General features: G+C 34.7%; 1 protein-coding gene and 1 non-coding gene across 2 annotated transcripts in view; both read left to right on the top strand.

Moving 5' to 3' along the window:
• Positions 1–6,499: 6,499 nt before the first annotated feature.
• On the top strand, positions 6,500–6,581 carry TRNAS-UGA (transfer RNA serine (anticodon UGA)). The gene has a single exon. It is a non-coding gene; the product is annotated as a tRNA-Ser (tRNA).
• Positions 6,582–6,738: 157 nt separating this feature from the next.
• Positions 6,739–25,414, top strand: part of LOC114756509 (nuclear pore complex protein NUP205-like) — a 41,372-nt gene continuing 22,696 nt past the window's right edge. The window contains exons 1-19 of the mRNA XM_028945454.1: positions 6,739–7,053; positions 7,234–7,329; positions 7,467–7,541; positions 7,664–7,768; positions 7,871–7,981; positions 8,886–9,045; positions 9,142–9,227; positions 10,115–10,237; positions 10,332–10,559; positions 11,060–11,149; positions 15,892–16,053; positions 16,333–16,449; positions 16,553–16,759; positions 17,645–17,746; positions 17,832–17,975; positions 23,318–23,448; positions 23,544–23,663; positions 23,904–24,027; positions 24,759–24,956. Coding sequence (XP_028801287.1) covers positions 6,913–7,053; positions 7,234–7,329; positions 7,467–7,541; positions 7,664–7,768; positions 7,871–7,981; positions 8,886–9,045; positions 9,142–9,227; positions 10,115–10,237; positions 10,332–10,559; positions 11,060–11,149; positions 15,892–16,053; positions 16,333–16,449; positions 16,553–16,759; positions 17,645–17,746; positions 17,832–17,975; positions 23,318–23,448; positions 23,544–23,663; positions 23,904–24,027; positions 24,759–24,956 — 2,520 coding nt within the window. The 5' untranslated portion in view covers positions 6,739–6,912. The remainder of the gene's footprint in view (positions 7,054–7,233; positions 7,330–7,466; positions 7,542–7,663; positions 7,769–7,870; positions 7,982–8,885; positions 9,046–9,141; positions 9,228–10,114; positions 10,238–10,331; positions 10,560–11,059; positions 11,150–15,891; positions 16,054–16,332; positions 16,450–16,552; positions 16,760–17,644; positions 17,747–17,831; positions 17,976–23,317; positions 23,449–23,543; positions 23,664–23,903; positions 24,028–24,758; positions 24,957–25,414) is intronic.

Here is a 25,414-nt window from a genome sequence, read left to right as displayed (position 1 = left end):
CTAGTTCTTTTTCTTTGTTTTCTTTTTTTCGGGGAGAGATGATCAAATATACAGAAAAAAGGTTTACATTGTCACGGCATAAGATTATCCTTCATCATACATAGTGGGGAGGAGGGACCTTAAATAAAGTATGATGTTCAGATACAAAATTACTGAGTGAAGCTAATAGACTGGAAATTCTGATGATATCTAAAAGAATAATATCATTATCAGCTCCTCGACGGGAAGTAAACTTAATTAAAAAAGTAATAACAAAAAGATATGGAAAAAAGTGGGTTCAAATAAAAAATGAAAATATAATTAATCAACAAGTAAGGTTATTAAATATAAGAAGTAAAAAATGTAATTTAAAACTTTGGCAAAAACGTGATTTAAAAGATTTATTTTTTTACAATTTAAAAATTAAAATAAAATAATTATGAGTGTAAGATATTTATATCACATGTACTTATTTTATAATTTATAATAGTTATACACATTTTCTTGTCCATTTGATCGCTAATCCTTCTTTTTGCCCTGATGATCACTAATCCTTCTATTCCAACGCGGGCAAGTCATAACATTGAATTTTAAGGGTGGCACGTGAATTTTTGTATATATGCCTACTGAAAAAGATTAAAAGATTATTGCTACCAGCGGACTGAGTTTTGCAAACTTGAAATAATTAGCAAGTACGTAGCTGTGAAGTCCCACATCCGTGGCGCACCAAAGGAGGACTGACTTTGAGCTGAAAACTTGTACTCCTCCGGTCCTTAATGTAAGACCCATTTAACTAATTTGATTAAATTAAGGAAGTTAGGTAAGTTAGTTAATTATAAGAAAAGTGACACATTTTTCCTAAAACACCATAATTATCTTTTTTAATACCTCCTCTCCCTCTTCAATTTGATTATGGTTGAGGGAGTATCTATAGGGGTAATTTAGAGAAAATTGATAAATATGATAAATGGGTCTTATATTTAGGATCAAAACCAACTTAAGAATTGGGTTCTATATTAGGGAGCGGAGGAGTACTATATTTTAGATTAGAGATTCTTGTTAGAAGAATATATTACCGCACAGATAAGCTCACACTAACCGGTCAATTTGGAATCCAATTCAAGATTTTCCTTGAGAGATATCGTGGTGAAGGAATGGGAATATAATAATATTAATTTATTGGGTCCATTTGGTACAAGGAAATGGAGGAGATGAGAGGGAAGAAAAAATTTTAATTGTTTAAAAAAATTTAAAAAATGGAGTTAAAAGCTTTTAACTAATTTTACTTATTTTTTTTATCATACATCTTCTCTTTATCAAAATTTTATAACCATACTTCTTCAATTTTGTAAATTAAACTCATTAAAATCCCCCCCCCCCTCCTTTCTTAAATTCACTCATACCAAATATAGGGTAAGAATCTCTCTGTCTCCGTTGACCCATATCATGTCAACCGCATGAAGAGCTTCAGTTCCACTCATCAAATTGCAAGCTGTGCAAGTATACACTGCATTCATTTATTCAAGAGGGGGAAAAAAAAATTAAGAGCTTCTGGATGACATTGCACTAGTATGTAATCTAATTTGAATTTTCAGGTATTTTTCCCAGTGTTCTGGCCCCAAAAAAAGGTACTTTCCCAGTGGAATTGACATGTATTTTGACAATATAATGTGGGAGACGTGTTAGAGGCAGTCGTTGCAAACATGAATGTGTTTGGAAGAGTAGCTGCGTATGGTGCAATCTCAGCATATATTGGCACTGAAAAGAGAGCTTCACCAAACATGTTGGACGTTTTATACAAGAAAACCAACATTAGAGGATTTATAGCTACAGATTATATGAGCATTTTTGTAGATTTCATTTCAAAATCTTCGGATCTTCTTCATTCAAGGAAGTTGCAAACGCTTGAAGGCATATCTTTTAGTGTGGAGAGCATCCCTTTTGCTTTCGTTGGACTAGTCAAAGGAGATAATATTGGGAAGAAAATTATCAAGATTGCATGCGACTATATTTAGGTTTTATGGTAAGATTTTACCCATGGCCCCATGCTTCGGCGAAGCAAAAGAAGATCTTCTAAACAACGCATATATGCTGTGTTTTATTCTGATAAAACTTTGGTATTCCGCATAAACAACCGACTAATCCGATTTGGGTGTTGCAGAGGCCGAAATAGGAGGTGATCCTGCCAAGTCAGTAGCTCCATTCACAACCTTGGGATTCAAACCCTGAACCTTGCCCTGTTTTGTTCAATAAAAATTGAGTTGGGTTTTGAGCCCTCATGAAATTAGGGTATACCTCTAGAATCTAAAAAATATAAAAAATATTTATAAATTGCCTGCTAATATGATTCTTACATCATTAGTAAGATACTATGAACTTATAATTTTTAGTTATTAGTCAAATTCTTACCAGTTGGTCAAATATTTAATGGATAAACATTGTATAAATACTAAAGGAGGAAGACAACAATATGACCCATATTTTTAATAATATATTGATTTGCTTTAAATTTGGTCATCGTGTAAACTAAAATTTCTCAACTTGTTACCCTTCTTTTACTTTTTTTTTTTTTTGCATAGAATACGTTTCGCGCAACTTTTTGTGATAAAATCAAACAAAATGTAACACAGTAATAATATTATTGTCATAAGAAATAATACTATTATATAATATATGATATACGCTTTGTGTGATTAAAATTAAGGTCCTGTTTGGATAGCAGGCCAAACCATGGTTTGAAGACCCAAACCATGGTTTGGGAAAAAAAACAACCCAAACAGGCATAAATTATCTGAAACCATGGTTTGGGTCAAAATCATGGTTTCGGGAGAAGTAAATCCATTCTGCTTCTGACTCAAATTGGAGAGTATGATTATGCATATTAGAGTAAATCTCAATAATAATATGACTTTAACACCCCTTAATTAATTTTTTATAAACATATTTAATCTTATATCTTATAAATAAATATACACATATTAATTATTTATTAATTATATTATCTTATGTATTATTAATTATATTGGTAAAAAATATATTATTAACAATTTTATTCCTTCAAATTAAAATATATTATACAATCTATGTTTTATGTAATCATCATATTAACTTATGTTTTTTTAATAATTTGTATATATAAAAGTACTTCTGATAACAACTATCCAAACACTCTCACTTCTTAGAATCACTTTTTCACAAAATCTATTCTTCACAAAATCTATTTTTTCCAGAATCTATTTTTCAGAAGCTATTCTCCAAATCATAATTTGGTTTCATCCAAACACATCCTAAACCTTCGGAGAAAGATACCCTTTGTTCAAATTTAGATAATTAATTTTTTAGTTATTGGGATAAAGAAATAAAGAAATAAAGAAATATTCTTCCTTCATTATTGGGATAATTAATTTTTTAGTTATTTTTTGGTTAATATTCTATAAAATTTCAAATTTAAGCACATGCTCAGAGAAAAATTTACTTTAGAGGGTTTTAAGCCAAAAGAGAGTCAATAGAAGAATGCAATACAATTTCATAATGTGCCTCCTCCGTCCCTATCCAATCCAAGTCAATACATGATCTAATATTAATTATGATATAGCATATCATTTGCTAACTCATTAGATACCAAAATCATTTAAAAAAAGTCTTTTTACTAGAAATATACATACACTCACATAAAAGAAAAGTGAGAGAGAGAATGATATAGAGTGAAGCGGTCTAAAAAATACCCCTAACGCCTAGATCTGTTGCATTAACCCCAGAATAAGTTTCTGAAAACCATTCTCCCTAGTATGCAGATAGAGTGGATACGACAATCTGGATACATCGTTAATGAATGAATACCTTCCGCAATAGCCACAAACATAATATCTATTTGGATTGTCCCAATATAAAAGTGAGTATTTGGTTTTTTGGTTTGGTTTTTGGTGAAAACCGAATAAACTGAAAAACTGAACAAAGTCAATTTTAAACACCGAAATGAAATAGATTAACTAAATTAATTAAAACCGAATTAATTAATATATTTTGGTTTGATTAATCGGTTAACTGAAATATATATATATATATATATATATGTGAAAGATGAATTTATATTAGAAAAGCATAATAAAACACAAGTAAACCCATCCATTAATGATATTTCATTATTCAAGATGATTTATTGTAATAATATTTCTTATAACAATATTTATAGGCATAATTCAAGCTCACATATATCCACACATATAAATGTACTCATCATATATATATTTCGGTTTTTCAGTTTTGACCGAATTTTTCTCTTAATAACTGAACCAAACGCTGAAAACTGAATTGTCAAAAAAATAAAAATTGAATATTTAAATAAAAATTGAAATAACCGAATCAAAAAAATGAAATTGAATGTGGTTCAGTTTTCAGTTATACTTTGGTTTTGCTCACCCTTACTGTCAAAACTATGTTGGAAAGTTAATTATGTACTATATAGATCTCCTCTTAGATCTCAATGCAGTTATGTGAAACTTATTGATACTCCCGCACCAGCAGACGTGGTTGGGGAGTGGCACAATATTTCCAGGACTAATGTCTGAAGCCGGGAACCCTTGGACTGAGGAAAAAAAGCCTGCACCTGAGTGTAGAACCGAAAACAAGCAAGATGAATCCGCGGATAAATGACGCCGGGTAAGAGTGTGCCTCATAGGTATAGCATCCAAAAGCCAACGCCATAAGAAAAATACAACATGGAGAATGCATTTTAGTCTGATCATCACGTTCCAAAACTTACTAAAATCAACTGAAGTATTAGAAGAATAAGTCATTGGGGAATGATAACCCTTAGCCACTGTATAGGATCTAGAATTACTTCCCTTCCAAATAAGTTTATCCACTCCATGGAATAAAGAAAAAGGAGTCCTCATAATAAGTAGCGCCACATCAAGTTCATAAGGATACTTAACAAATGCCTTAACCAACGTCTAATTCCAACAGCCTCTATGGTGCAATAACAAGTCACTAGCTGACATGAAGGTTAGTGGTAATTAATGGAGATCAGATTGCATTGGCTACCAAATGTGGCTAAAGAGGCTGATAGAGAAGCTAGTCGTAACAGACCAAGAGGATCGACACAAAACAATATCTTTAACTTGGTTGCTGTCTTTGCAGATCTTGGATTGTAAGGATATAGTAGCCAAGGTACCATCCTTATCAGGAACCAGATATTTTGGCCGCATCACTAGTCCAACAAAAGATTATTTTGAAGTATTAAGCATTCTCCAAACATTTTTGACCAGTAATGCAGAATCAAATTCTAAAGTTTTTTGAATACCTAGACCCCTAAAACTCTTAGGCAAACAAATTCTATTCCATTTCAGTAAATGCATTCTCTTCTTATTGTCATTCAATCCCTAAAAAAAAAAAAAAATCAGCAATTCGCGTATCTATTTTGTGAGCAATAGAAGCAGGCAACTTATGGAGGGAAAGAAGGTAAACCAGAACAGAAGACACCACCGATTTAATGGGTGTTAAATGACCTATTTGAAATAACAAAGACGCCTCTATTGCTGTAGTTTACAGTTTATCCTATCCAAAATTTCATTAAACAAATTAAACCTTTGTCTCCCGACGTCCACACATATTCCAAGATATTTGCGGCAAAGTTGATACCTAAAAGTTTAGAAAACCACACTATAACTACATGTGGCACATTGGGGTGAAGTACCATCGACAATTTAGCTCTGTTCACCTTTTGCCTACCCACAAGAAAGAGCTAATTAACCAGATTGAATGAGGACTTATTTGCCCTGACCATTAGCAGGGCATCATCCGCAAATCATAAATGGGAAAGTGGCAAAGATCATCTACTCAATGTAATGCCCTTCCATTTACCTCAGTGTTCTGCCTGCAAAATCCAAGAAGAAAGAACATTAGCACACAAAATATAAAGATACTGCGAGAGTGGAACTCCCTGTTGAATGTCACCTTGACAGTAAAATGCAGGAGACTGACATTCATTAATCAACACTTGGTAAGAAGCATAGGTAACCGCATGCATAAACATATCAACCCAGTGCAGAGGAAAATTCATCTTTAAGAGAACGACGTCGAAAAGGACCAGGACAATTTATTATAAGCCTTCTCAATGTCCAGCTTAATCACACACCAGCCCTGCTCTTGTTTTTGATAAGATTTAAGCTTAGCTATAACCTCACTAACCACCAAAACATTATTTGAAATAAGTCTCCCTTTAATGAAGGAATTTTAAAAAGGTAAAATGACATCTTGAAACACGGGCTATAGCTAATTGTAAAGCACTTTAGTAGTAATTTGATATGATACATTGTATAAACTTATGGATGAAAATCGTTAAAAGATTGAAAAACTTTGCCCTTGAAAATTAAAAAAAAAATGTAAGTGGCAAAGAGGGAGAAACAAAAAATTGTTGAAATATTTGAAAAACATCTTCAAAACAATCATTCAGCTGTAGGAAAAAGTCCTGTGCTAAATCAAATTACTTATAAGATGTTATGGGGCCGCCCTCAACCAAGTCGATATGTCCGAGTGGTTAAGGAGACAGACTTGAAATCTGTTGGGCTTCGCCCGCGCAGGTTCGAACCCTGCTGTCGACGACTCTTTTTCGAATTTCGAATTGGCGTCAGCTTTTTAGGCAGTGAGCCATACGGAACGCCAGGGTTTTAGTAGGGTATAACACTAATTTCAAACCGCATTGTTCATTGTCTTTTTTTGGCCAAACGACTGCATTGTTCACTTGCTGATCGGCATTTTCAGTTTCCGAACAAAAGTGAGAGTCCCATATTCATTCCCGCCTTTAGCCTCTCCAAAGTCTCGCTGACGCGAACGCCCACATTACACTCGTACACTTTCCTTCTTTGTTATTCTCACTCTGTCTGCTAGGGTTTCATCTACTGCTCTCCCTGTCCATTTCATTGCTCTAGCTCAATGTTCACTCCGAAGGAACTTTTAGCCACACTAGAATCAGCGCTTCTCAGCCCCTCGCATCCTTCTGCAGCTCAAAGGGTCGAGCTCTTGCACGCCGTTCGCGGCTCTCTGCCCTCTTTCCGCTCCCTTCTCTCGTATCCGGTACGCCATACGAGAATTCATTTTGTTTTTCCATTGCTTTTATGATAGAAATTGGAGGTAGTTTTGTGAATTCAAGGTCGCAACAAGAAAATGAGGGATTTTTAGCATTATATTGTTTTCTGTCAGTTGGTTTTGCTTGAATTTTCTTCGGACATAATTTTGTGTTTTATGGACTTTTAGCCTCCAAAGGCCTCTGATCAAAGTCAAGTACAATCAAAATCCGTTAGGCTTCCAGATTCTCCGCCTATCTCTCTCGACGATCAGGATGTACAGATTGTGAGTTCTCATTTATTTTTAATGATGTGTCATCAGGCCTGTTTTACTCACATGTTCTTAAGCATGCATAGTCCCCTTTTCCACTACTGTTTTTTCTTCTTCTTCTTTTTATTGATATTGACTTTGATGATGCATAGGCTCTCAAGCTGAGTGATGACCTCCATCTCAATGAAATTGATTGTGTTCGGTTGCTTGTTTTGGCTAATCAAGAGGTAAATTCCTGCTGTTCCTTTTCATCTTTAAATTTCATTCGCCTCCTCTTATTATGATAGTTATGTTTAATACATTTTATTATGTATGAGTAAAAACATATAAATTTGTTCTTTATTTGTAGTGGGGTTTAATGGGAAGAGAACCACAAGAAATTGTGCGCCTTGCATCAGGACTCTGGTATACTGAAAGAAGGGATCTAATAACATCTCTCCATTTGCTGTTTAGGGTATCTTCTCACTGCTCAAGCAATCATTTTCATTTGGTGTATGCTCTTTCTTTCTTCCTTTCTCTTTAATGCTATAATGGCTTGATGTTCTTTCCATTTCAGGCTGTGGTTCTTGACCAAGGCCTGGAAGAAGATTTATTGTCTGACATTCAGAAATACTTGGAAGATCTCATCAACACTGGACTAAGACAACGTTTCATATCTCTGATTAAGGTTTGCTTTGTGTGAATTTATGATATTTCTTCAGACCTTTGTGCATTCAACTATGACATTAGCTTGTAGCAAGGATATTCAGGCTATAGTTTTTTTGGTTTTGAAAAGCTGCCTAAAAAGAGATTTTATTTTTAGTTTCTTGCTGTGTTTGGCCTGCGTTATATGTGGCTTTGAGCAGTCGGAGGATATGTTTCTTGTGTGGGAAGAAAGTAGGAAATTTGAGCTTCTTTGAAGAAGAGATAGAAAATTAATACTACCTTGTTCGTAAATATAAGAGTTAGTTAATTAATTTTTAAGGATTAAGAAAATTAGTTAAGTTAGTTATTTATAAATTATGTGTTGATTTTCCTATAGTAACTTTATAGTTATTTGCATTCAACAGTACCTCTTGGTAAATACCTTTTAATATATGTAAGAAGATTTTGGGAAAAGAATTATAAATTTGACAGACAAGGTAGATTTGGGTTTTATATTTAAAATCAAAGGAAACACCTTTACTAGCTCTTATATTTAGGTCCGAAGGTAGTAGTTATTGAGACAGAAGTAACCTCCTTAGTTAAAGCCATTAATTACAAACTTATCCTATATTTTTCATGACATCAGTCTGCTCTTTTCTATCAGCATATCAGTAAGCACTTTGACAGAGATGTATCTTGATATATTTATTTTAATTTGTTTTGAGGTATTGAATTACTTGTTTTGCTTAAGATATATTATGTATTAATTGTGATTTTATTTTATATTGTAATTGTAATTGAATAATACATGAAAAAAGTTAAGTTAATGTTAATGAATTTTCATAAAATATTTCTTGCAAAGTCATTAAATTAATCTTCAACTTATTGGTCTATTCTCATTTGTGTATGATTAATTATCTTTTGAGCTCATGTTGTTGTCAATAAAGGAACTCAAGAGAGAAGAACCATCTGGTTTGGGTGGTCCTATGTCTGAGCGCTATCTTCTTGATTCAAGAGGTTCTCTTGTGGAGCGGCGAGCAGTGGTCTCAAGGGAAAGACTTATTCTTGGACATTGTCTTGTCCTTTCTGTTTTGATTGTTCGGATGAGTAAGCATAGCACCATTTGGGGTGATCGTGATCTAGGGCTTTCATTTGTCTTCTTTGTACTTTAATTATCATCATAATAATATTTCTGTTTTTCAGGTTCGAAGGATGTAAAAGATATCTTTTCTGCTTTAAAAGATAGTGCTTCTGAAGTCAGTGAGAACGATGCTACTGTCGATCATCAGGTACATATATATAATCTTGTTAATTGATCAAAACGTTATATATATTTGTGTTGTGTTAGAATTTTGCTTTGTTATCGCACTCTTTGCGACTATCACATTTTAGTTGTAAAAGAAATCACGCAAACAATATATATATTATATCACAAGGGGAATTGTGCTTTGGCATAAGAGACGCGGCCATATTGCTGTTTGGTGTTATTTTATTTGTGACATAATTGTATTTGCCTCATACAAATGTAATAAAGGCACGCTTATTGCCGTTCATTTCTTATTGTGGGTTGTTCTTTTTGTTAAGAGGAACGATTCTCAATGATAGTGGAAGAATTTTTTTCCCCCATTATGTGATATGTGATTGGCATCAGTGCTTTTTAATTCATTTCAGTGAAACAAATGAGTAGAAAGCTATCACATGTTGAGAAAAAGAAGTAATTAGATCTGAAAGATACTAAAGGCTAAAGCCAAATATCTTGAAGACAATGTGGAGATGAAGTGAGCTGTGGAACATAGATAGAAATCAATGAAAACTGAATGTTAGAAATGATCCAACTGCGCATAATGGAAGATTAATTGCCTAGTTTGGCGGGGAATTGAGTTTCTTTTCTTTTGGGTAGAGAAAACATTTTGCTATGTTTGGTTCATTGTTTTAATATTTGAAGCTCAAGTATGAAGTTAAATTAACGATGACTAAAGGAAGAATAACCTCTTGGCTATACTTAATGTTGGTATTGATGATTTTTCCCCAAAAAGAGAATTAGTCTGAGATTAACACTTGAGCAATAAGGTGTATATATTGCAACAAGGGCTGAATTTAGCTTTGGTTTTCTCAAAGGTAGGCGCCTTCTGCTCTATGTTGCTTCCTCACATCTCTATCCTGTCTTTTTCTGCAGATAACCTTTAGTCTTTTCTTTTCTCTTGTGATTGCATTCGTCTCAGATGGTTTGAGCACTGTGCCTGATAAAGCATCTATCCTTTCATCTGATGCTTCATTCAGACGAGAATTCAATGACATTGTAAGATGAAAGATAACTACTGTTTTATGTACTGGTTATGAAGAAATTTCAGGGTTATGATTTAGGATGTTGTTGGTGGCTTTGCATGTCTTAGGTAATGGCTTCTGGAAGTAATCCAATTGTTCAGGGCTTTGTTGGCGGCATTAGGCTTGCTTGGGTGGTACATTTGATGTTAATACAAGATGGAATTTCTTCAAGGGAGTCTATTTTAAGCAATTCATCAAATGAAATCAGTTATCTTAGTCAAGGCTTGGAGGTCATTTTCTCAGAAAATGTCTTTCAGTTTTTACTGGATAAAGTTCTTCGTACTCCAGCCTACCAGGTGCAGATATGTTTTTGTTATCCTTTCAAAATGTAAATCCTCTCTGACTTGGCAAATAAAATATGAAAGGCATGCTTTCCTAGGATTTGGATTGATTTGATGCACATCTTTATAGAAGTGCACTTCTTATTTTATTATCAATTAGCACATATGCTTTATCTTCTTCCTCATCTCTTTAATAGTCGAATAGATGTGCATTTAGTGCACTTATTTAAAGAAAGGCACCATGTCAATTAAGGATGGAATTTAGCATTATCTACATGAATATGATATTTGAATTTAACTATTTTTTGGTTGTTTCTATCGTTCACTTTTCATTTATATTGCATCTGTAAACATTTTTATATTTAGTGAAATGTCAAGTTTTATGTTTTTTATGTTGCTAATCGTTGAACATTTTATGATGCGCCATGTAATGTGAGACGTTATATTTGATTTTTTTCCCTATGTTTTCTTAATTTTACTTCATTGACACAAGGTTATTGTGCATTTTTGTACAGAATGATGATGAGGATATGATTTATATGTGCAATGCTTATCTTCACAAGTTGATTACCTGCTTCTTGTCTAGTCCACATGCCAGAGACAAGGTAAGTTTATCGTTTTCACTTGACGATATATAATAGATAATAGAATATGTTTTAGTAATGATTGAATACACAAATCTGGCATCGGATTAAATTCCTTGGATGAACTACTTTGTCATTGTTTAGACATGTTAATAATTATTAATTAGAGTAAGTCTTGTTGGTTAAGTAAATTTTTACCTTGATAAGAATGATTGAGGTCTTGTTTGGTGCGTTGTCTAGGATAATACTTGCACATAGAGGGGATAGTACTACAAAGACCGTTCATCATATAAAGCTTTTATATGATAATGTGTTCCGTCGACTTAGAGCACATTGTTGATGGGGTGATGCTGATTATGGTGATGACAGGGTGGGGTAACTGATGATGGTGATAGAATATTTTACGTGGGGTGACCTGTATAACCCGAAAAAGCTATGAAAATAAAAATTAACTTAAAGATAATTAGAAATTTAAAGTTTCTATATCTTGTCACAAAAATATTATAAAACAATTTCAATATGTTAAATCATTCAATAAGTCTTCAAAATTTAACATTTGACAAAGCGTAGGCATAAGTAAATTACTACATCTACAATAATAAAATGCTAACATGACATATAATGAGTTTTTTCTTCTTTTATATTTTTTGTATATAATATGGATATGATAGAGCCCAAGGTAGAACAGGGGGAGGTCCAACACTGAGATTAATTCCCAACATTCTTCCACCCAAGACGTGAGGGAAGTTGCAACATTAGGGACAAAAGAAATCACACAAACGGTAAAATAAGATGAAGAAGTAGGATGATCATCCTCCTCCCCCAGTCTGCCTTTTGACAGGTTAGAGCTCTCCGCAGTACCCTAAAAATACAAAACAAGTCCTGCCAAGTCAAAACACCTTTAAACAAAAGACGGGTCTAAAACACCCTAGAGCACTCTAACTGTCAACTTTCTTCAAATTGGTGGAAGTCTTCAAGTTAACTCTGACCGCTGGAAAGCATCTTTCCTTTTGCTCGAGTCTTCCTATTTTTCCTTTTATTGATCTGGCCAGCAAAGATAACTATTAGAATATAATAATAAGTATTCAAAATTATATCTACGTCTTACTTGTTATTTTTATATATGACATAAATATAAGTATAATACTAATATGACAATATACGTTATAATCACATTAATAGATACATTAGCCGGGTTAAATGAAGCGACCCATCTAACTTTGGGGTTGGCTAGTTTAGTTCATGGGTTAAAATGAGTGGGATTAATTTTGTCAAATTATATATATATATATATATATATATAAATTTCAAGTGATGCCTTATCGCAACCCACCAAAGCTAAACAAGTTGGCTTGATGGGTTCAACTCATTTTGATGGCTTTATATGTAGGTGGTGATGGGAATATAAAAGGTAATGTGATATAGCTGCTGGTTCTTGTTGGATCTTTAATGGGCTTGAACACCGTACTGCTGGCTTTATGTCTTGGGGGATGAGGTTTAGGGAGGAAGGCAAGCAGAATGTGAGTGTTATGTGGGAGAGTCTTTAGCCTCTTGACTGCTAGAGGTGGCTTTATGTGCCTTTGGATTACTTTGTCATAGGCAATATTGTAATGGGCTACAACCTTCTTGTCTGATCAGCACCAACTCTCCTGGCACAATTCTTTAAGGGCAGCATCGCCTTTATCTCCTGCAGTTGACCTCATAGTTACATGTTTTGACAATGAGAAGATTGGTTCTTGAATTTTGTCCACTATGTGGCTGATTGGTTTTGGAGCCCTCCTCGTTGGTCCTAGGAAGGAATGGCTTTGATACCATTGATACATAGGAAAAGATAGGAAAGAGAAAATAGGGGGAGAGAAGAGAAAGAGAGGGAGAGGGAACTGGAGAAAAAAGGAATCACTTTTCATTATCCAAAAGCCTCTTACGATTAGTCCCTAACCTATCTATTTATAATCATCACTCCTAACTACCCCAACTAACCCTCAACTAACTTATATTTATTACAATTATATGTAAGCTTCCTTAACTTCAACTCAAGCCCCGTCTTTGTTTTCCTCTTGCTCATTTGTTACTATGTTTTCCTCTTTCTTTTTCGCCTTTGATGTCTTCTTTGCTTGAACATGTGTCTCCTCTTTTGCTTTTCTTGACTTTTCTTTTATATCTCTAATCTCTGCTTTCTTCTCTCTAATTTCTTCTTTCACCTTCAATCCTTCCATTGTGTCTTCGACATGCTTTAAGCACTTATCCAGTGTATATTGCCGAAGGAATAAATCATATTTATGTGGAGAAACTCCCATGGATTGTACAGCTCTGGCAGCAAAATGATGGAAACCACTTGTAGAATTGATATTAAATCACAGATAATAATTTGTAGAGTGTAGGTCTAATTGATTAAGCTTCCCACAGCGATGAAAATAGATAGAAATAACACAAAGTAACAAAGGAACCTAAAACCACCTCTGGCATTTGCGTGGCTAGAGGCTCTCCCAGTCATACACCTTACACACTTCATGTGACTTACTCTTGGCCCATTAAATAGGAGCCCACTAGCCACAGAGCTGACAATTTTACTCAGACCTATAAAAGGAAAGTCATGGGGACGCAAGGGTAAGAGAAATAATGTTTAAGAGTGTGATAGGATAGAATAAGGAAAAGAGAAAGATAGAAATGTTGTAGAGAAAATTAGAAGTAGGAATCAGAGAGAAGGAAACCAGAAAGGAGAGAAGACATGAGGGATTTAGAGAGAGAGAGATGAGCAAGAGAGGACACGAGAGAGAATTATCTGAATAGTGCACTGTTATTACTTGAGTAATCAAAATCTGTACAATTGGGTACCCTCCATGTCTATTTATAGGCCTACCTAACAAAAACTACTAGCAATTAAATTATCCCATATAATGGCTAGAGGCCATTACCTACCCTAACATCTAAAAATAGTTATAATAATACATCAGAGTGGCTCTAGACTCAGGCAACACACATGGGTCACTTTTCACTTTTTTGTTGATACTACTATTTTGTATCTAGCTTGTGGGAGGACTTAGACTATGTTGAGAGTTGGAAAGAAGTAAAGAGAATGCTGGTCTCTCGAACACTAGTGAGGGATGTCGTTTTGCTTTCTTGAGTTCAGTTCATTGCACTTCACTTTTTCGTTGCTACTAATATTTTGGTAGTGGTATTTGTTTTATGGTAACAACGGTAGTTGTAATAGCAATGTGAAGGTAATATGGGTTGCAGTGGTAGAGGTAGTGATGCTGGCATTAAATGTGGCAAGACGGTGGTAGTTATGGTGGTGGGGGCTGGGGTAGTGATTGTGGAAGCAATGCTGGTAGAAGAGGGTGGTGGCTATGTTGACAATGATGATGACATGACAATATATTAGCAAAGGTAGGTAAAAGAAGCTGACTTGTTTCCTTATTACATTGCATGAATTTCGAGGAATGAGCCAGAGTGTTTATGGCTCATAAATATTGCGGTTTGTAATATATTTTATTATATATATATTCATTATTGATACTGATTATTTCATTGTAAAGTAAATGTTGTATATGCGATTAGATTGTACAACTATGTGGGCATGTGCAATCCTGTGTGTGGATTAAATGATGAATATTAATGTATTGAATTTGCTTGTTGTTAGAAGGGTGTTGACCTAATAACCCCAGCCCATATATAAGCTAGTCTAGTGTACTTTATTTAGTTCTATAATTCTGTTTAGGAGATAAGAATTTGTTGGCCGCTCAGTCTAATGGGCCACGGGCCTAAAACCCTAAGCCTCATAACAGATTTTATTCTGTAGATTTATTTTTCTGTAGATTTATTCCTGTTTATTAGCTAGATTATGATTCTGATCTGATTGTATTTTGAATTCCATTCTAGAACCCTAGTATCTGGGCCAGATCCCTAGATTAGCAGCCTAATAACCTCCCTTGCTGAGGAAGTTTTGTATCTATTTAAACCTGTTACCTCATTCTTATAGAACTCAATTCAGAGTCAAAGAGATTCTTTGGAATTTGATCCTATGTAATCTTGGGATCAGATTAGAGCAGAATATTAGATTTGGTGGGTAATATGTAACCCTAGACTATCCCATATGTACTGCATCATTCAATCAGTAAAATATAAATACTTTTTTTTCCCCCGTCAGTGCCCTCTCTAATTTTATGCTAACAATTCTACTAATTTGAAATAAACGGACTATGAAATGTTATCCCTTTCTGTTGCTCCTTGGGTGATCTCTCAATTTGTTGTCAGTCTGGTCTAAATGTTCTGTTATTTGCCAATTGGGAACTATTGGCTTTTGTTTTGGAATTTAATGATACTGAAGTCTGTATGATTTTCTGCTTTACTTTTGCCCGTTTGAGAATTATATCTTGTGTTGGTCCAAAATATGTGGCTTTCAGCTCTGTCGATGATTATTTGAGCTTCAAAGTTTAAACTATCAAGTCAAAGCGATGATTAATATCAATAAGCATAATTAGATCTCTTATGTTCTTCTCTTTTTCTTGTTGCATATTTTTGTCCATGGGGCATCGATTGTTTTAATTTCTTAAGCTGGTTTTTCTTAACAGTTAGTGAATGTTCTTTTGTTTTTGAAACGTTGAAATTTTTACTTTTTGATTTGATGGGTGAAATGCACACATCCACACTTGTATGAGGAAACGACTTGGTTTAGCCAGTTGTTGCAAGTATAAAATTCCTCTTCTGTTTGTTTTGGTTTTCATAACATTTCATTGCAAATGATTTTGCTTGTATTCGAGCAGATAAAAGAATCCAAGGACAGGGCCATGAGTATGCTTAATCCATACCGTACCACTGGATCACATGACATTGTGCCAGACCAGAGCTCAAGTTCTCTACAAGGCACTGAAACCTCTCCAACGCCATTTGTATCCATCATGGAGTTTGTTAGTGAAATTTATCAGGTATGTTTCATCAAGAGGCAGTAGATTTAATGAAATATCCTAACTATAGAATTAGTGGCTGATGTCTGTTAATTTATGTATTGCTGCTCTTAGGAGATCTTCATTCCACGTAGTTATACCAATTAATCCTATTTGCTTGCTCGTTTTAGTGAAGAGAAGCCATCAAACCTTTGTTTTTAATATTCATTTTATTCATGATTTGAATGGCTAGTATTCATTTGATTGGGTTTTACTTTTATCATGAATTCATTACCTGAAAGGCTTTCATTAAATTATCAGAAAGAACCAGAGCTTTTGTCTGGAAATGAGGTGTTATGGACATTTGTAACTTTTGCTGGGGAGGATCATACAAATTTTCAAACGCTCGTAGCTTTCCTGAATATGCTCAGCACCCTGGTAAGAGAATTTTCTGGTTGTTTAGAGTATGAGATCTCAATCTTGTCCACCAGCTTTTATTTTATCCTTCTTTTGTTTTCATATTGTAAAACTCCTCTTTCAGGCTTTGAGTCGGGAAGGTGCTTCAAAAGTTTATGAGTTACTGCAAGGTAAAGCATTCCGTTCAATAGGGTGGAGCACTTTGTTTGATTGCTTAGCAATCTATGATGAGAAATTTAAACAGTCCCTTCAAACTGCTGGAGCAATGTTGCCTGAAATTCAGGAGGGGGATGCAAAAGCTCTTGTGGCATATCTGAATGTTCTTATGAAGGTTTGACTTTACCTATCATTTGTCATGTCATTTTGTGTTTAGGTGTAATTTACGGTGCACTTGGGAGTTTAGGATAGAATGTAATGGAATTACTGAAATGGGATGGAATAGAATGAAACATTCCTGTATTTGGGAGTTTTATGGGGAGAGGGAATGGTCTCATCTAGTTATTGTTGGGGAGTTATTATACAATTAGTGGAATGGAATGGATTGAAACTTTTTCCCCCCAATATCGGACTTTTGAGTTAATTTAGACGGTAGCCTGTGGATATCTGTTTTTTCTTTTAGCGTTTTGATCTAACATGATTACTTGGTTTGAACATCTTCCAAAAATATAATTAATGGCTATTTTCATTCGATAAAACTTCTTTTTTTTTTAATGAAAAATATTCATAATTTCTTATTTTTTGTATTTTCTTATTTTTTGTAGATGGCCTTTCATTTTCAAATTAAAAATTATATCCATAATTAATAATTAGTAATTAATTAAAGGTAGAGCCAAACTGGGTGTAATCCTCCTCGGACCTCACAATGGGAGCTTTGTGTACTAACATACCCCGTACTTGTTTAAAATATTTGATATTGAATAATGAATAGTTGAGTTATCTATATAAAAAAAAAAAAAGCAACAAGTTTTATCCTCTTATGTGGCGTTGGCTACATGGATTGTGCGGTGCCGTTGTGTTATATTAGCAGCCAAATCTTTGGATATAGAATTATAAATTATAATTATCAAAAGAACTTAACCTAAACTCTTTGCTTTTGGTTAATTTGCCAACATCTTGTTTCTTCGTGGATAATACCCTCATTTTACTTATTTATTTATTTTTTTCTCTAGTTGCAAGGCGTAGTAATGTTCTTATCATCTAATTGTCTGGGGTACAGGTTGTGGAATATGGAAACCCTATCGAAAGGAAAAATTGGTTTCCTGATATTGAGCCATTGTTCAAGCTTCTTAGTTATGAAACTGTGCCTCCGTATCTGAAGGTATGCCAGCTTTATGTCGTGGTTCTGGCTGTTCTGCTTCAAATTCTTGCACTGTTCTTCTAACAAGCATGTTTTGTGAAACTAGGGTGCTCTGAGGAATGCAATAGCTACATTTGTTCGTGTTTCTCCATTATTGAAGGATAGCATTTGGGCCTATCTTGAGCAATATGATCTACCTGTAGTCGTTGGGCCTCAATTACAGAATGGTCCACAACCCCTGGCTACTCCGGTTGGTTTATTGGACTTAGGGATAAGTGTTTCCAGAGTACCTTAGAAAATATTTCTACTAGGGAACATATTTTTGTTTCTTTACTGTCTCTTTTTGTATCACATACTCTCACTGGTCTTCTGCTTTCATATTATCATATTTTATGAAAACGATTGATCAATATTGAAATTTCTGAATAATATTGAGAGCGTATGACCTGTTTATTCACTTGTATAGTTGTACATGATAATTAGACTGGGTCACTGGGGCAAAATAATGCACATAAATGCAGATATAAACTTTCCTAAATAAGTAATTTGACTTAGTCGGAAAGATCGCATCTCATAATGATATAATTCCAAACATAATGCTTTATTATTGACTGATCTCCATGTCGAGTTGGTGAATAGAAGTTATCTGTTCACATCTTGGTGATGACTCTTTCAAAAACTGTGAGATCAAGCCATTTAGAGAGAATATTGGCTAGTTACTCCTAGGCTGAGACAAGGAATACAAATTGTGTCATTTTGCAATTTATACTTCATGAAGTGTCTATCTACTTCAATGTGCTTTGTTGTATTATGTTGCATTGTGGGCGTCACTGGTTGTTAATTTCTTTTTAGAGTTGAACAAAATGAAGCATGAATATCACATATATTATTCTGGTTTTAATGATAACTTATATAGAAGCTTCATAGCTACAATCCTGTTATGAGAATCCCCAAGACATGGGCAAAAAATAAGGAATAACAATGATAACTACAAGCTTTGGTCCACCACGTAGGATTGTAGGTAAATGATAAGGAAATTAAATGAAAATAAAATATGAATATGATTCCCTAAAAAGCAGCCTATAACAACAAGAAGCAGCCTTATCCCACTAGGTGGGGTTAGCTATATGAATCACATGATGTCCTCGTGCTCTGTTAACAATCCAGTTTTTGGATATATTGTTGACTAGGAAGTCTCGCTCAATAACCTCATTGAGCATTCTTCTCGGTCTTTCTTTGCCTTTTTTTATGGGACTCCATATTGTCTGATTTACCTTTCTTACCGGGGCCTTCAATGGCCTTCTCTGCACATGTCTAAACTATCTAAGCGATTTTCAACCATTTTCTCTTAGATAGGCGCCACACCAATTTTTGCTTTGATATTTTCATTTCGAATCTTATCTTTTGTTGTATGACTACACATCCATCTTAACATCCTCATTTCTGCTACCCCAACTTTGTGCTTTGGTAGCTTTTTTCCACTTTAACCAGCCAGCTTGTATTCTATGAGAAACGTCTTTATCAATTTCACCATCCTCATGTATAATGGATCCAGGGTATTTAAATTTTGATGCTTGAGGAATAATTTGATCCCTTATCTTCACCTCCAAATCACTATTGTTTTGCTTTCCCCTAGAATTGCAATGCATATATTCTGTTTTGTTCCTACTCAAATGAAAACTTTTCGACTCCAAAGTTCTTCTCCGTAACTCTAATTTAGAGTTAATATCTTCTTTTGACTCTGCCATGAGGACTATTCATCTGTGAAAAGCATAGACTTAGAGATTCTTTCTTGAATAAGCTCGGTTAGAACATCCAGAACAATATTAAACCGATAAGGGCTTAAAGAAGATCCCTGATGCAGGCCAATCTTAATGGGAAAGTCTTTTGTCTTACATGCAGGTGTTCTTACACTAGTAGTTACCCCTTTATACATATCTTGTATAGTTTTGATAAAAGCAACCTGTATACTTTTTTTTCTCCTAAGGCTTCCAAAGTACTTATCTTGGCACACGATCATGAGCTTTTTCCAAGTCAATAAAAACCATATGTAAATCTCTTCTTTTATTTTTATATCTTTCCATTAACTCTTTTACCCTTTTAGTAAATAGATTGTTTTAGTTTCAGTTGTGGATCTCCCCAGCATAAATCCAAATTGATTCTCTGAAATAGAAGTTTCCAACCTCAATCTATGTTCAATCACTTTTTCCCACAACTTCATTGTATGATTCATAAGTTTTATCCCTCTGTAGCTTGTATAGTTTTGAATGTCTTTTTTATTCTTGTAAATAGGAACTAAAATGCTTCTCCTTTAATCATCCAGCATTTTTAGAACGTAAAATTTCATTAAAAAACTTAGTTAGCCAAGTTCACCCTACTGGCCCAAACACTTCCAAACTTAAATAGGAATACCATTAGGCTCAATGGCTTTACCATTGTCTATTTTCATAAGAGCTGCCTTAACCTCTTCGATACGGATCCTATAGTAAAAAGCCAAATTCTGATTATCTTTGCTAATTAGCAAATCCTGTAAGTCCTAAATCACACATTCGCTTTTCTCATCAAACAACTTATAAAAGTATGCCTCCCATCTATCCTTAATATCACCATCAGTAATTAGCACTTTACCATATTCATCCTTTATACACTTCACTTGGTCCAGATCTCTCTTTTTCCTCTCCCTTTGATTCGCAATCTTGTAAATATTTTGTTTTTCTGCCTTTGTTCCTAACTCCTGATAAAACCTCTCATAAGTTTTAGTACGTGCTTGGTTCACTGCTTTCTTTGTCTCTTTTTTAGCCAAATGATACTTTTCCCAATTTTCTGTACTACTGCACAAATGTATGGTCTTAAAACAATCTCTTTTCTATCTAACTTTCTCTTACACACTCTTATCCCACCACCAAGTCTCTTTATTTCTCTGACCACGACCTTTGGATTCTCCCAAAATTGCTTTAGTTACCATATGAACCCTTGTAGCAATCTCTTCCCACATCATGTTCGCATTTTCCTACCACTCCCAGATCCCTTCCTCCAAAAAGGTCCTTTTGAATAGCTCGTGCTTCTCATCCTTTAACTGCCACCACTTAACCCTGGGTTTTACCATTTGATGATGCTTTTGTCTGAAACTCTTAAAATGTGCATCAAGAAAAAATACTCTATGTTGGGTAGTCATCCTATATGCAGGAATCACTTTGCAATTAGTACACAATCTTCTGTCCGGATTCTTAACCAAAAAGAAATCAATATGTGATTTTGAGGTACCACTCTGGTACGTGATTAAATGCTCCTCATGCTTCTTAAAATAGGTGTTGACAATCTTGAGATTGTATGCAATAGAAAAGTCAAGAATAGATTGTCCTCTATTATCGAGCTCCCCAAAACCAAAACTGAAACCAAAACCAAATTGTCCTGCTTCCATGCCAACATGTCTATTAAAATCCCCACCGATAAAATTTTTTCTTCAAATGGTATGCTTTGAACCAACACCTCTATATCTTCCCAAAACTTATCTTTAAGGTGTGTCTTTGCTTTAACCTGAGGTGTATAGGTACTAATGATATTGATAGTATCCTTTCCAACAATTACTTTTAAAGATATTATTCTGTCATCAAACCTTTTAACCTCTACCACATTCTTTTTTCATGTTCCATCAACAATGATGCCAACACCATTCCTTGCACTCACCTTTCCTGTGTACCAAATTTTATACCCTCCAAGTTTCGCTGCAACTTCTCTAGTCCATTTTGTTTCTTGGAGGCACAAAATATTAATCCTTCTGTCCCTCATAACTCCTACTACCTTTATAGATTTCTCATTCAATGTCCCAATATTCCAAGTGTCAAATCTAATCTTGCTCTCATGAACTAACTTCTTTAGCCACCTCCGTCCAAGAGAGTGCGGTAGCTCTTGCTTATTTAACACGACATCTGAGCGATGATGCAGCGGCTTTAGCTCACTTATCACTGTACTCGAGCCATACAGCGCGTCACTTCTAGGCAATGACCTAACATTAGCATAATTACTTTGTTGATCCATGTTTATGAGATTCGACAGGTTTTTACGTTAGCTGTGGAAGGCCTAACACAACTCTCCTCCTTGATCTGGGCTTGGAATCGGCTATATAATATAGGCAGAGTTATTCCCTAAAAATCAGCAAGTCAATGAAATAAGATATTAATAGAAATATAGACAAAAAATCTTGCTAACACTCCCCTTCATGCTGGCGGATAGAAATTTGACAGTCCTGGCTTTATTGTATAATTCTTCAAATCTTGCTTTGGAGATCCCCTTGGTGAGTAAATCTGCAAGACTTGTGATTCAGTACCACCACAAATATTGCAGCTTCTTGGTTTCTTATTTGCCATAGGATTGCTGACCCCAAGTGTTATTCGTCTTAATCCCCTTGGCGCTTCACTTCTATTAGGCCCCTCATCCTTGAATTATTGTAGTTCTGCGATTCTCATGCTGTTAAGAACTGTTCTCATCCGTTTGCTACTTCTTTCTCTAACCAAGCAATGTAGGTTTTGACAAATTCAACTTATGATCAAGTTATTAAATGCATCTTGACATACAACTGCACTTCTTTGTTGCCTCAAATGGATGAATTCCTTTATTGAGTTCTCATACACAAGTCCAAATCTCTTGATAGCTTTTTTGTAGTGTAATTATGGAATGTCTTGGTCCTGAGCTTTCTCATAAGCTTGATGTGATTTTTAGCTCTTCTCTTCCAGTGCAAACCTGCCTTCTTTACCTTTTAGTCGTCATGTCCCTTGTGTAATCCAAAACGGGCTTCACACTTAGACAACCACCCCATCACATCTTCCTAACAGAATTTTGGAGATTTCATCTGGGCAAATCTTTTGGGAAGGTGACAATCTTGAGACTTGCCTGAGTTCCTCTTCACAGTACTTCTATTTTGCTTGCTTTCATTTCGTTGCTTTCATTAACCATTGCTTTATGTTCTTCTATTGACAAAATTCTTTGAGCAATGCTGTTCACAATCCACTGGTTAATCATGTTGCACACCCTGTCCTCCATGTCCAGCCACAAGCATGTTGCCTTATCCTTGTTATTAAAGATGATAGGTATGCTATCACTTCTTATGGGGATGAAGATTGAGAGAGGGAGGGGTTGGATGAACTGAGTTCCTTCATCGTTAACTTTCTTATCCTGCTTACTTCCTTTAGCTTCAGCTGAGTTCATTATTACTCCTACCAACTCAGCTGCTCATTACAATTATCTTATGCATGATCACACATGAAACATTATCCTCCCCCCCCCCCCCCCCCCAAAAAAAATAATACAATATTGCTAGATTTACATTATGAAAGGAAGAATACATACGTTGATGCACAAAATATCAAATAAAGGGTGATAATCAATCTGCACATCTATTGGTTGTGTTGTGTGTTATAATACTGAAATCCAAGTTTGCATTGACTTGAATAATGAACATAATTTTTGTGTTCATTAACCATTGCTTTCTATGCTTCCTCCACTTCTTTCATTTCCTTCCATGCCCCTTAGTTACCCTCAGCATATTAACTTCCTATTTTTTCTCATTTGCAAATAAATTTGTAAATCTTACAGCTTTATGACATGCAATTTGAATTGAACGAAATAGAAGCAAGGAGGGAACAATATCCTTCGACTATATCTTTCATTAACTTGATAAATACTCTCATAGCTGAAGAGAAAGACATGAGTGATAGAGGGCAAAGGTACTGGTCCCTTTATCTTTGTATTATTCTTGACGTTTTTTTATTTCTTTTTAATGCTCATACTCATCTTAGATGTTTCTTTGTATTTTTCACAGATTTATTGGCATCTTTAGGTTCATCTATGACCATGTTTTTGGGCCATTCCCTCAGAGAGCTTATGCTGATCCTTGTGAGAAATGGCAGTTGGTTGGTGCTTGCCTTAAGCATTTCCACATGTGAGTGGTTCCTTTTCCGTCAATTGAAAAGTTATTAGCTTTTTGCCTCTTTCCCTTCTTTGATGTCATTCACCATTCATAATTGACTCAATCATTTTAATCCCATCTACCTGAATAACATCAACAACCTTGCAGACTCTTCACTTAGCTGTCTGTAACCCGGTTTAAACTGTTACGCTTTTCAAACTGTAGTTGGAGAATGTTAAGTCAGAGAATTTTATTAAAACTTATACACTGCAGGATGCTAAGCATGTATGACATCAAGGACGAGGACATTGAGGGAGTAGTTGATCAATCTCGAATTTTAACTGCTAAGGAATCATCATCACTTCAGACACAGCTCCCTATTTTAGAGTTGCTAAAAGTATGTGCTTTCCCTGCTGTTTGTTTCGATTTTTCTGCTGAGAATTTTCAGTGTAGCTTGTGGAATGGCCTATGCATAATAATAAAACGTTTCTCTATTAAGTGATGGTATATTTTATCCTTGGTTGTAAATTCTAACTCGTGTGGGACAGTTGACCTTATAACCTTCTATGCTTTGTTTTCCAGTACTATGGACTGTGATTTGGTCCTTTACCTTTAGGCGAAGCATTGCATACTTTCCTTGATTTGTAATGTCAACCATTCCTTCAAGACCTTCAAGAAAGAACATACAATCTTGGTTGTTACCTTAATAATGGTCGACTCACACTTGATTTCCCTGGCAAACTAATTTGTGTATGTGTGTATTTAAATATTGATGTCTGAATTTTTTTCGTTGAATGTTTTTGTCTGATATATAATTTAATTAAATTTGAAAATATATTTTTTTATGCCTCACAACATTAAAAGGAGGTATAACACTATGCTTTGCCATTATGGAAAGCGAAGCATTGATTCACAACCTGCTTACGAATTATGATTGATCAGCAGCTGTTTGTTGAACAAGTTTTATATCCTGTTATTCCCTGCTCTTCCTTGTACGGCTTTATAAAAATCTAGATCCTTTTAATTTGCAGGGCTACTGCATCAATTGTTTTTAGGCATTTTGCATTTGGGATTTCATTTTTAGTTAACTGATTCTCTCATTATTTTATGTTTTCTAAATGGTTTCAGGATTTCATGAGTGGTAAGACTGCTTTCAGAAACATCATGGGTATTCTTCTGCCAGGGGTAAATTCAATCATTGCTGAAAGGAGTAGTCAAATATATGGGCAGCTTCTAGAGAATGCTGTGCAACTTTCTTTGGAAATTATTGTACTTTCCCTTGAGAAGGATTTACTTCTTTCTGATTATTGGCGACCTCTATACCAGGTAAAATTTTCGCTTTCCTAAATATGCTAGTCAACAGTTTGCATTTGTTTGAAAAACTCATTTTAAACTGCATGCTTTATCCTTTCTTTTGGTTCATGAGTTTTAACCAAGTTTACTAGTAAGTTTTAAACAGTGAATGGTTTCACAGATTCATAATTAACTATTTTTCTTGTTAAAGTGAGATATTGTTTTTTGGAAGTCCATAATTGAATATCAAGGATTTTTTTTTTTTTTTTAATTTAAAAGGGACCATGACCATTGTGCCACTATAACATAGTGATCATGAAATTCAGCAAGCAAGCTGATGCACTTGACTACTACCTTTATTTAATGATAGAGCAAGTGCATCTAATGATAGACCTTCGTATTGTACACGATTTATATAAGGAAAAATAAGTTAACTATTCACTGATCCAAGGGAGACACAATTTTGATGTGAATAATGTCAACTGTGTATT

The sequence above is a fragment of the Neltuma alba genome, unplaced genomic scaffold (genome assembly GCF_004799145.2).
Source record: "Neltuma alba isolate B1F8T4 unplaced genomic scaffold, ASM479914v2 tig00010419_pilon, whole genome shotgun sequence".
Classification (NCBI taxonomy): Eukaryota; Viridiplantae; Streptophyta; class Magnoliopsida; order Fabales; family Fabaceae; genus Neltuma; species Neltuma alba.
This window is presented reverse-complemented; position numbering and strand designations above follow the sequence as displayed.